Source organism: Taeniopygia guttata, chromosome 23 (genome assembly GCF_048771995.1).
Source record: "Taeniopygia guttata chromosome 23, bTaeGut7.mat, whole genome shotgun sequence".
In the NCBI taxonomy this organism is placed as follows: Eukaryota; Metazoa; Chordata; class Aves; order Passeriformes; family Estrildidae; genus Taeniopygia; species Taeniopygia guttata.
In genome coordinates this window covers 203,443-218,480 of record NC_133048.1, presented here as the reverse complement: position 1 = coordinate 218,480, position 15,038 = coordinate 203,443, and the positions used below count along the sequence as shown (strand labels likewise).

Sequence of the window (15,038 nt, the reverse complement as noted above, 5' to 3'; positions counted from 1 at the left end):
AAAGGAGACAGAAACGATTGTCCCAGGGCCTGTAACTGGAATGCCAGTGCTTGTCCTTCAACCTTAGCAGGGAGCAGGAGAACAAGCAATGCTAGTTGGGATGAGAGGAACAACAGGACATCCCCAGCCTGGAAATCCCTGCTTTGGGGCTGCTGTCTGGTGCACGGACATCGGTTTAATGCCTTTGTTGTGGTTGTATCTTCTTGCCTGGAAGGAAGGACTCCTGGTACAGAAACAGTCTGGCTGTGACCCTCACCTGCAGCAGAATTGATGATGCTCTGTGTCCACCTGGTGACACCAGGCTCGTGGCAAACATCCACTGCTCTAAACCCCTCATGTAGCCTGGGCCATTCTCAGCAATGCCATGACCAGCTGAGGGAGCCTCAGTGGAGAATGGCTGTGTACAATTTGCTGTGCTGTCTGTGCACCATCCCTGCCTCAAATGCATCCTGGAATGGGATGTAAGTGTGAGATCTGCCTCAACCAAGGCACAAAAAGAAGTGCAAGGTGCTCCAGCACCGAACCACCCCGCAGCATGCATACACAGACAGACACAGCACATACGTTCTGCTGTAAACACCACATCACACCATGTAAAAAGAGAAGAGTGTTTATTGGTTATATACTGTAGCACTGACAGTGTTTGAGTCAGGAGAGACATGCAGATAAGTGTGTGTTTACATTTGGCATGCAGACTAAGAGCACTGTGTCGCTGGAAGGAGGTGAGCACCATCTGTATCCACTGCATGGGCAGCCTGGGGAGGAAAGGGCTTTCCTCTACTCAGCATGCTGAAACAGGGCGAGTTCTAAGGGTGGAACACTGCTCATAGCTCTATTGGACACAAAAGTTTATTTTAGGGGAAAGGCAATACTGCAACCCTGGAAAATCTGCTTAACTTGGATGAACCTGTGATTATGAAAAGATTTCTTGCATTATTTGTCTTCTAACTAAGCTGCCCCACCCAAATATATGTTCACAAATACAAAAAAATAGATTTATTCTCTTAAAAATACATTCCATGCAGCCTGGAGTGCTGCTTCCCCACAGCAGGAGCCTCACTGCACGTGAGGCAGCCCAGGAGGATCCTTTGGGCTCTGGGTTCTGACCATGGGAGGCATCTGCTACCAATGGCTTCGTGTTCTGTGCACAGCTCAGCCTGCAGGGGCTGGCCTGGAGCAGTGCCCTGATTGCTTCAGCCGTGTGCAAGGGTGGCAGAGATGAGGTTTACTGCGTTAGAGATGACACAGTGTGACTATTGCTTCAGTCTGGAGCTAGGAAATTGCTTGTGTCAAGTGTCTCTTGAAGCAGCAAGGCACGTGGCTCTGCCCTGTGCTTCCTGCCCTTTTCCCTTGCTGGGGTCCTGTCCACAGGGGCTGCACAGCACCAGTGGCCAAGCTCTCACCCCAGACCCTCCGAGGAGCTGCACAGGCAGCTCTGGGGGCTGCAGAGGTGTTTCCAGACATGAAGGAAGCCATTCCATGAAGCAGTGAGCTGCTGGGCCCTCACACTGGAGGCAGCCCTGCTGGGGAAAGCCCTGGCTCTCCAAAAGGGCCCACAGCTGAGGTTCCTTGGGAGCAGCAAGCACTGACACACTTCCTCTGTACAGCAAATACATTTACAACTTTGGAATTACCCGAGGGCTCGATGCATGGCTGTGTGCATCATCAAGCCTACTGAAAAGCCGGTTATATTTATATGCTATAATTACAAATACTTCTTCAGTGATGGCAATATTTACACATATACTCTATTTTACAGGTGTTCAAAAAAAGTGTGCAATTCGAGTAAACACATTGTGTTTCCTGAAGTCATTGCTATAAGAGTAATAATACAATCAGCTCCTATTGCACTCATTGACTAGAGGGCATGGCCCCTTTCCATACTAGGTAGGGTTTTCTTTTTCAGATTTAATCTCAGCTGTGGTAAAAACAACCAGTGTGCAGTTACCAAGTGACATCTGTGTCCGGTATTTACAAGCAGTGAAACTGAGTCTAGAGCAGGAGTTCAAGGTATCTGCTGTAAAATATTGAACAAATAATTGAGGCAGCTGGAGAAAGGAGAGACATCATCTGTGAGAAGCACCTGAAGACAGTGCCAGCAGCGCTGTGTTGCTGGGGCTGAGCCAGCTGAGCAGCAGGGTGAAGCCCTCCCATTGCTTGGGCAAAGCCTGGTCCTGGCTGACGGGAGAAAACCCAACAGGTATTGGTGCTGGTGGTTCTTCCCTTGCACTGCAGCTATGGGGCTGTGTTCTTGGGGTGAGCAGTGGGGTTGAAAAGCTGATAAGTAAGCCAGGGAATTCTGCGTTCACCCCACACGTTGACTCACAGGGATGCAAAGATTTCCTTGCCACAGCTGAAACCACTGCCCTTGGAATCTCTTTGGGAGCACCGTGCTGAGCCACATCCATGCCAACCAGGTGAGAAGGAGAAAGCTGGTGGGTGTGCAGGGACGTCCTGTGCTGTGTGGAGCCATGTCCTGCAGTAGGATGGGGCTGGGACTGTGAGGGAAGACATTCAGTCACTGCCCAAAGTGATCCTTGTCCTCAGCACATCTGTCTGTCCAGCCGTTTGTCCAAGCTGCAGGTCCTGGCAGCAGTGACCCAGGGCAGGGGAGCCCCATGCCATGGTGGCTTTCTGGAGGCACAACAGCAGGGCCCAGCAGTGGCTCCCACGGCCACTGTGACTGGTACAGCTGGAGAGCTGCTCAGCAGCAGGCTTGGGGATGTGCAGAGAAGGAATCCCTGTGACATCTGAAGAGGCAGGGACATGCCAGGATGCCTCCCAGCTGCTCCCAGGGTAAGCAAGCAGGTACAGCGTGAGGATTTGGGCAGCTGAGGCAGCAGGTTGAGTTTGGAGGGGCAGATAAGAAGAAGGGGCAGAGTCAGAGGCTGCAGCCTGTGGTGGGCAGGGCCAGCAGCAGAGCAGAGCTGGCACTGCTGGGCAGGGAGCAGGGGCTGCTCAGGCAATCCAGCTGGTTCTGGGTGCTGAGCAGAGCAGGGGGCTCAGGAAGGATACAGCCATTGCACAGGACTGTTACATCCACTGCTTCCAGATTGCACAATCCAAAAGGATTTCCAATCCTTCCTGATAAACATGGGGCAGGGGGAGGCAGTAAGAAGTCTGAATTTAGCTTCAGAATTTCACTTTAATTTTTAGTTTGGAGTTTGAGTTTAAATTTTTTTCCCATTATCTCATTCTACTAGCACTACCATGTCAATGGTAAAAGAGAGCAGTTGATACAATTTATTTTAATATAACTTAAAGATTACTAGAGCTGCCACTCACTACTAATTTAAAAGCATCTTTTTGCCTTGTTATGCAAGTTGACACATATGCCATGACATGTAAAAGAATAAAATGAAGGGTTAAAAATACACACTTGGGAAAACATCTTTAAAATTCTAAAAAGAAACTTTTTTTTCCAAAAATAATTTTTCCCTTCCTGCAAGCAATCTTTATAAAAAAAATAATGTCACTAAAACACATCCCTTTTATATAAATGCTTTCATAGATATTTTTAACTAGCTCTATTTTTTTTTTTTTTTGATTAATTTTCTTCTCAGAATTGAGGTGTATATTTCCCAGGCCAGGGAGGAGCTGCAGCACAGGGAGGTACAGTACAGGCAATCAGATGTCTCTGTACGTGCTCCTCCAGAGGTGGGATATGGGCACAAGTGTGGGGTGCAACTCAGACATGGAAGCTGTTGGGGTGCAGCTCTTCCCACAGCACCTCTGAAACAGATCAAGGACCTTTTCTGTCTGGAGCATTCTCTTTGTCCTGCTGCAGAGAGGGACAGGCAGCACTGGGGGTGTCAGTGGTGTTTGTGTAGGGGCCAGCCCAGCAGCTGGGGATGGGGATGGGGATGGGGATGGGGATGGGATGGGATGGAAGGACTGTCCAAGCCCTGCTGTGAGAGCCAGCTGCAATCACCCTGCTCAGGACAGAGCTGATGACCTGAGCACCTCCTGGAGCTGTGGGGACGTGTCTGCCCCACAGTGACACCAGCTGTGGGCACTGGGGACACACACCTCTGTGTTTGAAGCAGTCTCTGACCGTGCCTGGGTCCCAGGAATGGCAGATAGGGGTTGAGGCACAGGCCAAAGCTACCACAGATCAGCTTAGGGTCCAATCCAGTTGTCTCCACCCTGTTTTGGGAAGGAACAAGGACATTCTGCTTGTCTCTGAGGAAAAGCATTTGTTTCTTTTTCTCGTAGGGCTCAACTGCCTTGCACAAGCCACAGAGTTGTTGCCCACAGTGTAACACATAAAGCTCCAGATAAATGGCACCCTGGTCCCAGGCAGGAGGAGGTGTCACTGCTGTGCTGGTCTGGCTCAGTGGATGATTTCTTGGTGCAGGATCTCAGCTAGTGATGAGTAGATCATGCAAAGCTTATTGCAGAGACTGACAGTGATAGGGAACCAACTCCTTCTAAACAACATTTTCTGCTCTCTGTCCCTCTCAGTTTGTAAAGTAACCAGTGGGGAACAGTCTCCTCTTACCTAGAGACTAAGGGTGCTGGAAACACAGATACTGAGGTGACCACTACCCCAGCCAGCAAGGGTGTATTAGGAGAATGCAAACTCTCCATATGAACTGAAAGCTTTCAATTGTGGTGGACAGCTGTCGTAGGCTGGTGGATGTAATCACAGGGACACTGTTGGGATCTTGTGTGAATACAAGTGAATAAAAAGTTCTCTCTTGTGCAAGGAGTACCATTGTTCAGAGAGGCTAGGTAGTCAAGAGTTTCCATATGGAGACAGGCCTATCATCCTACAGGGAAGATTAAGATTGCAGGTACAGAGATGAGAAGTGGGAGTCCCCTGAGCAAAGTCTCTGCAGCTGCCTCTTCAGCAATGAAGAAAAAGAATTCACTGGTAAAGCTCCTGTACCTTTCAAATCACATTACAAAACTGGTTTCAGGCTAGTTGAAGCCTCTGGAGAGGTTACAAACAGGTGTGATGCCTGTGAGCTTGGTACTGTCCTGCCTCTTGCTTCACCATGGTCACTGAGAAGAAGGGAATGCAGCTCATCTCCGAGATGTCCGGCACGCCCGGGCAGTGCCCTGGAAGAGACAAACCCACAAGATCACAGACTGCCCACAGCTGCCCCTGCAGCATTTCTGCTATTGCCCTTGGCAACCATCCCAAATCCCACCAGGATCACAGTCCTTTAGGTGGGAGAGCAGCAGGGGTGTAGCAGCAGAGAAACACTCCAGTAGTAAAGCTGCCAGCTGAAGCAGGGATTCTGCTTTTGTCTCTCCAAATGTTTTTTGCCATCCCTGATTGGTTCATGTACCAGAGGATGACTAGATGCAGTGCCACTTAATTATTTGAGAATATTCTTAGCCATAAAGCTTGCTGAATCAAGTTTATAAGAGAAAATACAGCAGCCACTCCACCCCTGAAAAGTGCTAACTTTGGACTTGATTTCTCCTACAAGAGTGGACTTTTTGGACAACTTCTCTAAGTTAGGTTACTGGGAGGTCAGTTCTGATATTGGCTTCTTGCTTGTAGCTACCTTCCCTCACATACCTGTTCCTCTCCTTGGAGCCCTGGCGGTGCAGGGGAATTGGATTCAGGGTCCTGCAGTTCCACCTTGGTGGCTATCCTTTTCCCCAGAGTGTCAGCCTGGAGGAGGTACTCAGAAGAGCCATGCTGCTTCCTTCTGGAACTGGACACAAAATCCTTGATTTCATCCTGTGCAAAGGAAAATAAAAAGGGTTGGGAACCTGGGTCTATGAAGGATCTGAAGCAGCACTGGGGTCCTAGTGCCAGGTTTGCAGTGTAAGGTGTGAGCTTGGGTCATTTTAGCAAGGAGGGACTTTAACCACCAGGCCAGCTCTGCCATGGCCTCATTTATGTGCTATTTCATAAAGATCTTTTCTCAAGAACCCTCCGGTAATTTTAACCCAAGTTATGGGTGCACGGTCACAAAACAGGACAGATCCCTTTGACAAAATTACTGAGGTCCAAGGAAAGATTCATTCTGTTTTCTCTCTCCTGCCCAATTATGAAGGGGAGTGATAGAGAGGGGCTTTGCTGAGAGCCTGGCATCCAGGCATCCACCCAGGTTAACCCACTACAGATGCCCTGTACATTAGTCCCCAAAGCAGGGGAGAGAAAGGGCAAGAGGCATCACATTCCTGGATGCTGCCTGGGAGACTTTTCCAGCAGATGCACTTCTACCATCAGAGAAGTGATGATGGCTTCCCTTGAAGACAAGCCTACCTTTAGAATTTTGCCAAATTTATGCAGCAGACAGCCCAGCTCCAGTCATTAATGTCAGAGGCATAAGAAAGCCATGCATTCATCTGACATTGCTGCTGCTCATCTGCTCCCTGCCTCCAGCACATTTGCACTAATTTTCATCAAACATCACACCAGAGGAATACAGACTTCACTCTGTGAAACATGAGCCCTAACTCAATGACTGCTGGAGGTCTTGCATTGCCTCAGGTCCTTAGGGAGCTGGAGAAGGCTGGCTGCCAGCAGCAGAGGGAGCTGGTCCCCAGGCTGCAACACCCACTCATCCATCAGCAGCTCCTGCTCCCTGGGGCTCCCAAAGCAGTCATTACCTCCTGTAGCTTCATTAGAAACATTTGCCCAAATCAGCCATACACTAAGGGAAGGTTGCAATAGAAGAGAGGAAGATAGATTTTGGCAAAAACAGCACAGATCTGTTTCCCACATAAAATTCTCAAGGCAATGTCAAACTGTGGATGGTGGAGCTGGAAAGAGGTGACAGTAATACCTCTGTAGGACAGCTCAGTGCCCAGCCTTCTGCCAGAGAAATTACCTACATCTTTAACTGAAACACAAATCCCAGCAGAAACAAGCTGCTGTGATATATGAGGCATATTACAAGCCTGAAGATACCCCTCAAAGGGTTTTTTCCCCAAGGGTATATGCAACAATTTAAGTTGCATACAATTTGCTATATCTTGTACAATTGAGTATCTGCAGTCTTTCAGGTTAACTTCATACTCGTCATTTACAAACCAAAAGTACACAATCTATGACCAAGAAGTCAGGTTTGTGACTGTGGGGTGCCAAGGATGATTTTATTGCAAAGTCCAACACAGAGAGAGATCCCAAGCTCAGTTCTGTGCGAACTAACCATGTGGTTGCTCTCCTGACACAGGCAAGGCTGGAACCCAGCTAATCCTGGATACACTTGGGTTGACCAGGCAGAGATCAGGTTGCTCTCTCAGGTACACCTCAGCTGCTGTGAAGGTACACTGCACAGCTGGCAAATTTATCTGACAGCAACCTGGAGAACACCTGCAGAACGCACTGCAGAGCTACACTCAGCTCTGGGTGGGCTGCCAGGAGGAAAACTGAAGAGAAATTCCCAGTTCCCACTGTTTAGGGCTCTGCAAGCAACCACACATGAACTCAGCTGTAAGCAGAGATTGCTTCAGTTGTGAGAGTCAAGGCTGTGGGCACAATGAATTGAAACTCCTGGGACAAAGGACACCCTAGGAATGGATCTCTCATTTCCCAAGCACACAAAATGCTGTTCTGCAGAAGAACAACTTCAATCATATCAGCTCTGCTTGGATTCACGAATAAGCAGAACAGATTGCCTGCAACCCACCATGGCCAGGGAGACAATGTATTCTCAGTTTCCAAATGTAGCTGGAAGGCCACCCTGTACTTTCTAACACCAGGCAAAAGACTCTCTGCAAAGCTAAGTGCAAATTCTTCTGTGCTTCTCAAAGCCAGAGAAGTGGAAGAGAAGATTTGAAAATGTAAAACTCCTTGCCTATCCACCAGTTCAACTTCATCAATGCCAAAGTCATTCAGTTATGAACCTATCCCCTCTGCCACCAGCCCTGTCAGATTATCCAGCTTGCTTCCTCCTGCAGACTGGCAATAGCAGGAGCTGCTCAGAAAAGTGCTAAATAGCAGAGGCAGGAGCTCCAGCACAACCAGTGTGGGGTTTAATGGCCAGAAGGGCATGTGCTGTAGGTGAATTCACTGGAAATCTTCCAGAGCCTGCAGGTTGCAGATTGCAGTCACCTCTCCAGGTTGTTGTCAGCTCCAGTGGCAAGCACATCTCACCAGACCAGCTGTCTGCATGTGTCACTGCTTAGAGAGACTGCCCTCACTGGTACCAGTCAAAGAACAGGAAAAGAGCACAGCTGTCCTTGTGGCTTTTGCCTCTTTTCAGGTGGAATATTGACACAGAGCAAGAAGAGAGCAGCCTTGTGTTACCAACCACCATCCATCTGTTTAGGGGATGCCCAGGAAGCATTTCCAGACCAGAGTCTGGCTTCATGTAAGGAAACTGTGAAGCTCTTACCAAAAAGAGCTCTATCCATCTCTACAGCTGCCATTAGAGCTACAACTCTGCCTCAGGCACAACTCCATTCAAATCTGCTCATTTCCATCGTTTTTTTCATTGCTACTCCAAATTTAAAATGCCACATAAAGTCACTCTGAAAAGCATACCACATCCTACTTAAGCTGAGACTATGTCTTCTCTGATGCTACTATGTAGTTATTCATATGGCATTACAAGACCCAAGCAGATGGATCTTATTTCAATAAGGCTAAATCTGGTAATTCACACATGAGAAAGTTGTGGGCGCTGTGAATTGTCAATTCACTGAAGGAAGACAGCAGGAGCTGGGAAAGGCAGCACTTGGGAAACAATCTGTAAGAATTTCAAATCATGCAGCCTAGAACAAACAGGCAACTTGGAAAACCTCATCAACGGGAAGAATGTTGAAGGGAGGATACTCACAGGTAGCGTGGTGCACTGCCAAGCAGCAGCTGCTGCAGGGTCACTTGCACAGCTCCTGCGTGTCAGCAGCTCTGATGCACTTAAGTTACTTTTGGTCCTTCGGGACCCCAGTTCAGGGCCACTCCAAGAATTAGCTGTGGAACTTGTCCTCGATGAAGTCTGCTCCAGGATATCTGTTTTTGAACTATTCCCTTCCCCTTCTAAAAGGTCCACTGAGGATCTACACAAGTTTGTGGCACTGAAAGTTGCACTTTTCTCCACTTTGGTTTGAGAGTCCTCCAGGGAATGCAGGCCTTGTCTTGTTCTCCAGGAACTTCTGACAGTGACGTGCTTTGTTTCAGATGAACCTGCATCTGACGAGCCATGGCTCTTCCAGCTGATTGTCTCCAAAGGTGTCTCACTGTTCCTCTCAGTGAGTTCAGAAGTCTTTAGCATAATGCTGCTCCTCGAGACCACTGTTTCAGCTTTACTTCTCGGTGCTGCCTCTCCACTTCTGTCTGTCTCAGGTGACTTCAGAGCACTTCTATTAATCGAGACCTCAAAGGGTGAAGGAACATTGTTTGTTATTGATGAACCTTCACGTTCATTTGAAGCAACTCTGATGTTGCTGGTGGTAACATGCCTTTCCTTTGCTGCTGTATCTGCAGTGGTCCTTGGAGCTGTTGGCTCAGAAGGAAAGATTGTGATGCTGCTTGTCATTTTATTTGTTACCATTTTAAAAGTAGACTTCTGTTTGTCTGACTCTGCCTCTGAAATAGTCCCTCCCATGATGGCCTTCATATCCTTCTCAACAATTGCAGGTTTAATGATGGCTTTTGATCTCAGAGCTTCTCTAGGGCTGAAGGATCTTCTGGATTTCAATCCTCCAGTGCTGGCATCTGATGGTTTTATGCACTTGGTAGAGTCTTCATCATTCACAGTTTTTTTGTCATTTTCAAAAAGTGATGCTCTAAAAACTCCCCTAGAATTGGAGAACTGCTTGGAACTGACTTTCTTTCTTGTCTCAAAATCTGACTGAGTTGTTGGTTTCTTGCCTCTCCCTGATTCTTCATCTGAATTAAGCTTTTCCTGGTTACTCTGGATGGTTTTGGAGTCAGTTTTTAAACCCATATTTACATAATCTGTTGCTGAACTCGAAGACTGCTCGGTGCCTTCTTTATCAAGACCTGTGAGAAGCTGCAGAATGTCTTCCTGACTTCTGGAGTGATGGGAACGCTTTGTTAGTGTCGAAAGCTTCACACTTTCAAGTGATGTGTCTGCAGCTTCTTTTTCCTGGGACATCACTGCCCTTTTAGCCCTCCCCTCTGAGGGCTGTCTGTGTGATGCAGCAAAAGTGCTCACTGCTTCCACTTTAGAGCCAGCAGAGTCTGAGACTGACACGCTGGAGGACACGTGGTACCTGTATGCCGAGGCTGTGCCATTGGAAGAGGTGTGGTTCCCCCTTGTGAGCTGCGTATCCCCCAAGCACTCACCGACTTCAGCCTGACTTGTTTTCAGCTTCTCAGACAAAGAACCCGTTGATTCTCCTTTGCTTGACTTTTCATCCCGTGTGTCAGCACCATTTTGGCAGTTCCCACGGAGCACCTGAGACGGCTTTTCAACCTTGGATCTCAGGCCTGTATCACCAACAGGCTTGGAAGGTGCTTTCCAAGACTTCTGCTCCTGTGCAGCAGGAGGATATCGGCTGAGGACAGATGGCTGCTCTTTGGATCTCTTCCCCTCGTTCTGCATGATGCAGCTTTCCTTCTGACCAGAAGAAATACTGGAAACTAAAGATTTCTCTTCCAGCCTTCTTGTATCTGTGACAGCAGTGTCTGAAAGGGCAGAAGCTTTTCCTGCTTTTCTGTTCATTAAGCTTGGACTGGGCACCCTCTTACCACTATGGCTGTAGCTGTCATTACTGAGAGAGAAGTCTCTGTTCCGTGCTCTCTCCCGGCGCTGCTGTGGGGAGAGCTCCCTTGGCTTGTGCTTAGCAGCTGTCAAATCTGTCATGACACCTCTGTATTTAGGTCGGTCATGCTTTCCCCTGCTAGAAAAGCTTGTATCTTCATTTTCAACTTCTCCATTCTCGAGATCTTTCTGTTTCTTTATTTGCATTTTTATTTCTTCTAGCTGACCTGTTAAGAGTTTGTTTTTATTCTGTTCACTCAAGTAACTGTCTTGCAGATCATTATTTTTGGCTCTCACTTTTTTAAGTTCTTCTTCTAAAGATTCAAAATGTTTGATCTGAATTTTAAGTTTCTCTATTTCTTGGGTGAGATCTTTCACTTTGTTGTCTTCCTGGTTTTTATTCTTTTGGTTTTCTGATTTATTCCTGGTTTCGTTTTCTACATGTTTCAGGTAATCCACACTTCCCTTCCTCCTGGTCTCTTTAGAAGGCAGTGCAGAAGTCAAGTCATCTTCAATTCTCATATCATTTCTGTCCAGGAGATTGTTGGATGACCTTTCTAGCAAGTTGGATGCATTTCTAGTTTGATCTGCCCTATTTAGTTTATTGTTTTGTTCTAGTTTCTGTGTTAGCTCCTGGATTATTTTTTCATTTTGCTTTTCTCTTTCATTAAAATGTTTTCTTTCCGTGACAAAGCTCAGGGCTAAGGATTTCAGCTTTTCTAGCTCAGCTGTTAAGGTCTGCTCAGTTTTATCCAGCCTGTCCTCAGATGATTCCAATTCTTTCACTTTCACTCTAAGTATTTCTAATTCTGTAGATATCTTTTTGGTCAGGTTCTTTTCTTCATTGAGGCTAAGACACAGCTGTGTACAGTCATTCTTGCTCCTGCTGAAGGCCTCCTCCAGCTTCTCCAGCTCTGCCATTCTCCTCTGAAGGAGTTCAATTTCTGACTTCAGATCTCGAGTGAGGCTCTCCTCCTCTTCAAGCTTTTCTTTCATTAACCTGCAAAGTTCTTCAGCCTTCCTAATTTCTTCATCCTTGCCTTCAATCTTCAGCACTCTTTTCCTCAGGGCTTCAATGTCAGCCAGCATGCTGGAGTTGCTGCCTTCTGCCTGGATAACTTTGTCCTGGAGGTCAAGCAGTTCATCCTCTGCTTTCTGCAGATTTTTTGTTGCTTCCTCCAGTTCATCAAGGCGGCGACTAAGGCTCTGCAATTTGAAACGTAGGTGCCGATTTGAGGTTTCCTTGTAACCTGTACATTCTGCCATGATTATTTTATTCCTTCTAGAACAAAGCTTTTCTTAGTCCGTGTGAATGGCATACACCTTGTGTATTTCCAATATGTTATTGCTCCTTTGAGTGGAGGCAATCTCACCCTAAAAGGAAAAAAGCTCAAAATCAATATAAGCTTCAGAATAGAAATATACTTAGTGTTTAAGTTAGGCTATCAATGTTTATATAAATAACTTTTTAATTGAACACATTTCTGAGTACTAAATTAAGTGAAATGAAATTGCAGAGACAGGCCATTTACTTTGGTTATACAGGGTTTCCAAATCCAGCCTGTTTCCCATAGCTAAGGGCAGGAAGTTTCCTCCTCTGCTGGTCTGCACAGGTGGTTTGTGCTCACCCAGTGCTCCACAGGCAGTGCAGCTCTCACGTGTGACATCCCAGGCTGCAGAGGGTCACACTCATGCAGGACTCAGGTCCCTGTACACACACACACCCATGCAGCAGACACCTTTCCAGCACTGCACCTGTCTCCTAAAGACACCTTAGTGATGAAGATTCAGGAACTATAAACAGAATTAGAAAAAGGCAAACCCCAGCCACATGGTAACCACTAAGGATGGGGCAAGTCCCCCATGCTACCTGGTAGATGGAGGGGACTGGGAGCTGCTGCCATTTGACACTGCCAGTATTTCTACACATCTCAGGCTGCTCAGCAGAAATCTTCACCTAGGCTGTAGTCAGATCCCAAGGACACTCTACCAGGGGAGTTTTAAGTTTCTCCCTCCCATTTCCAAAGTTGTTATTGCCCTCAGCTGCCACCCACTCACCCACCCAGGAGATGAGCAGTTGCTTATGCCTCTCCTTGCTGCTGCTGGGCATGAGCAGCAATCAGAACCCATCAGCACACTGACACACTCAATGTGAACTCTTCCCAGCTCAGCTCAGAGCTGGCAGGGTGTTTTTTGAACAACCCCTCTGTGCTTTGAGGGAGGAGCAGGAAGGGGCCCCTGGGCAGACCAGAATGGCCACTGGGGGGATGTGCAGTCCCCCTCTGGCACTCAGCATTAGCACTGTCCTGCCCTGGGCCTGAGGCACCACCCAAAACATGCACGGGCTACTGCAAACTGAGTGGAGGTAGGATGACTGCAGCTCTTTGATCTGCACCCCTGCTCAGGCAGTCTGTCTTGGAACAGGACTTGACCTCCAGAATTTTTGTGGACTTTTCTGCAGAGGAAACAGCAGGAGTTTCCTGTTGCATAGCATCAAGAAGTGATGAGCAGGATGTGGGGAGGAGACAGTGCCAGTAAGGGAGGCAGCAACACCCTGGCACACACCCTTGGGCTGGGATCCATTTCCAGGCAGGCAGGGGGGCCCAGGCTGCACCCACCACGGGGACCCTCCTGGTGCACACTGGGCACCCTGTGGGACCCATCTTCTGATGGACATGGGGGGATCTGTGGGGGAATCACCATCCTATGTGGTTGGGCTCAGGCTCTTCCAGCCCCTGAAGGGGGCACCACAAACAGTACCAGAGAGGAACCTTGGTGTCCTGAGTGCAGCAGTGCACCCAGCCTTGGCCACATGCCTGTCCACTCCCTTACCACCACGGCCATGTCCTGCTCCTGGATCACCTTCCCTCATGCTGTCCACGCACCATCGAGGCCACTGCAGCTGCCTGCAGGCAGGAAAGGCTGTTCAGACCCCAGCAGAACCCCAGGAGAAATGTCACTGGACCAGCACAGGAAAGGCCACAGCAAGCAGACTGAGCAGATTTGCAGTGCTCTGAAAACAAAAGCCTGTCCCTACCAGGCCATGGAGTGGGAGTTAATGGTTAACCCAGCAGCAGCTCCTGGCTGGGAAGTGAGAGCAGCCTCCTCCCCAGCCAGCCAGAGCACGATGGGGCCAGACCTGCACAGGGCTGGTGGCTGCTGCTGGATGTGGCATTGCTCTAGCACTGCCACAGGGTGCAGACAGGCTGTGGGACATTCACAGAGGTATTCAGAGCTGGACCAGAGATGGCTCTGGAACGTCCCAGAACTTCCCCAGCTGACATGATTTACTGCCAGAGAGGAAAGAGGCTCAATCTAATTAGTTTAATAAGAAGAAGGAGATGTAAAGCAACATTTTCTACAAACAATAAGATCTACAACAAATCTCCTAGCTGGAGGCCCTTTAACTTCCTGGCATAGCCAGAAGTAACCTCAGTGCTTGGAGACAGAACCAGACCAAATCAGTACTACAAACAAAGTGCACATTTATAAGATTGTGGGGAATTGGCCAATATAGAATATTATCTTAGGCAGTGACTGCTCTGAAGTCATGATTTGAGTTAGGGCTTGGACCAGAGAACTCAAGGGGACTTCCAACCTGAACTAGTCTGGCTGTTTGTGACTGTACTTCTCCAGTCTGTCAATGATACCAAAGTATCAGAACAAATGGTACAGGACTCAAACACTGGGACTATTATTAATGCGAATTAATATTGTTGGTGGATATTTAAACAGGAGCTGTTAAATAAATCTGATAAAGCTTGCAAATGTACTGAACAATCGGATATGGTGGTATGGATTTCATATTTTTCTCTCTCTCTCTTTTGGAAAAGTGAGCAGTTCTCAGCCTACCTCTATCTTACAATTTTTGGAAAAAAAGCAACATCAAATACCCAAACCAACAAAACAAAGCCCCAAAAAACAAACAAAAAACCCACCCCAAACCATTGAAAACCCACACAAAAACAAAAAACCACAAACAGCAACAAAAAAACCCCACCAAAAACTAAACAAAAAAACCCCGCCCCTAAAAAAAAACCCAAAACAAACAAAAACAACAAAAAAAAAAAACCACAAGAAGAGGATGATAACTTTCATAAACAGGAAGTAAACAGCGGTAGTCGCAAATGTAGTAGGGAGAGTTCAGCTCACCAGAGCCATCTCAGTCAGCAATAAAATCAGATTAAAGACTCTGGCAGGCTGTATTTCTGGACACACTGAGAAGGCTCAATGGTTACAGCAGCAGCTGATGTATTCTTGCAGCTCAGGGACAGCTCCTCTTGGCTGTACCAGAGGAAATACTGAACAGAAGTACAACAGTAGGGATGACATTATTTTGTACATGGTACTGGAATGTATATTTAGACACCCAAGACTGATGCATCTCTCACTTTGCTT

At 47.5% G+C, this 15,038-nt stretch overlaps 1 protein-coding gene across 4 annotated transcripts in view; it reads right to left on the bottom strand.

Moving 5' to 3' along the window:
• Positions 1-594: 594 nt before the first annotated feature.
• LUZP1 (leucine zipper protein 1) overlaps positions 595-15,038 on the bottom strand; it is a 30,940-nt gene continuing 16,496 nt past the window's right edge. For 3 of the 4 annotated variants that reach the window (XM_030290536.4, XM_072917824.1, XM_012570684.5), the window contains exons 2-4: positions 8,751-12,014; positions 5,534-5,698; positions 595-5,064 (exon numbers count right to left, since the gene is read on the bottom strand). In XM_030290536.4, the coding sequence (XP_030146396.4) occupies positions 5,029-5,064; positions 5,534-5,698; positions 8,751-11,906 (3,357 nt within the window). In that variant the 5' untranslated portion in view covers positions 11,907-12,014 and the 3' untranslated portion in view covers positions 595-5,028. Of the gene's footprint in view, positions 5,065-5,533; positions 5,699-8,750; positions 12,015-13,472; positions 14,285-15,038 lie in introns of those variants that run through there. The other variant, XM_072917825.1, reaches the window with a different exon arrangement.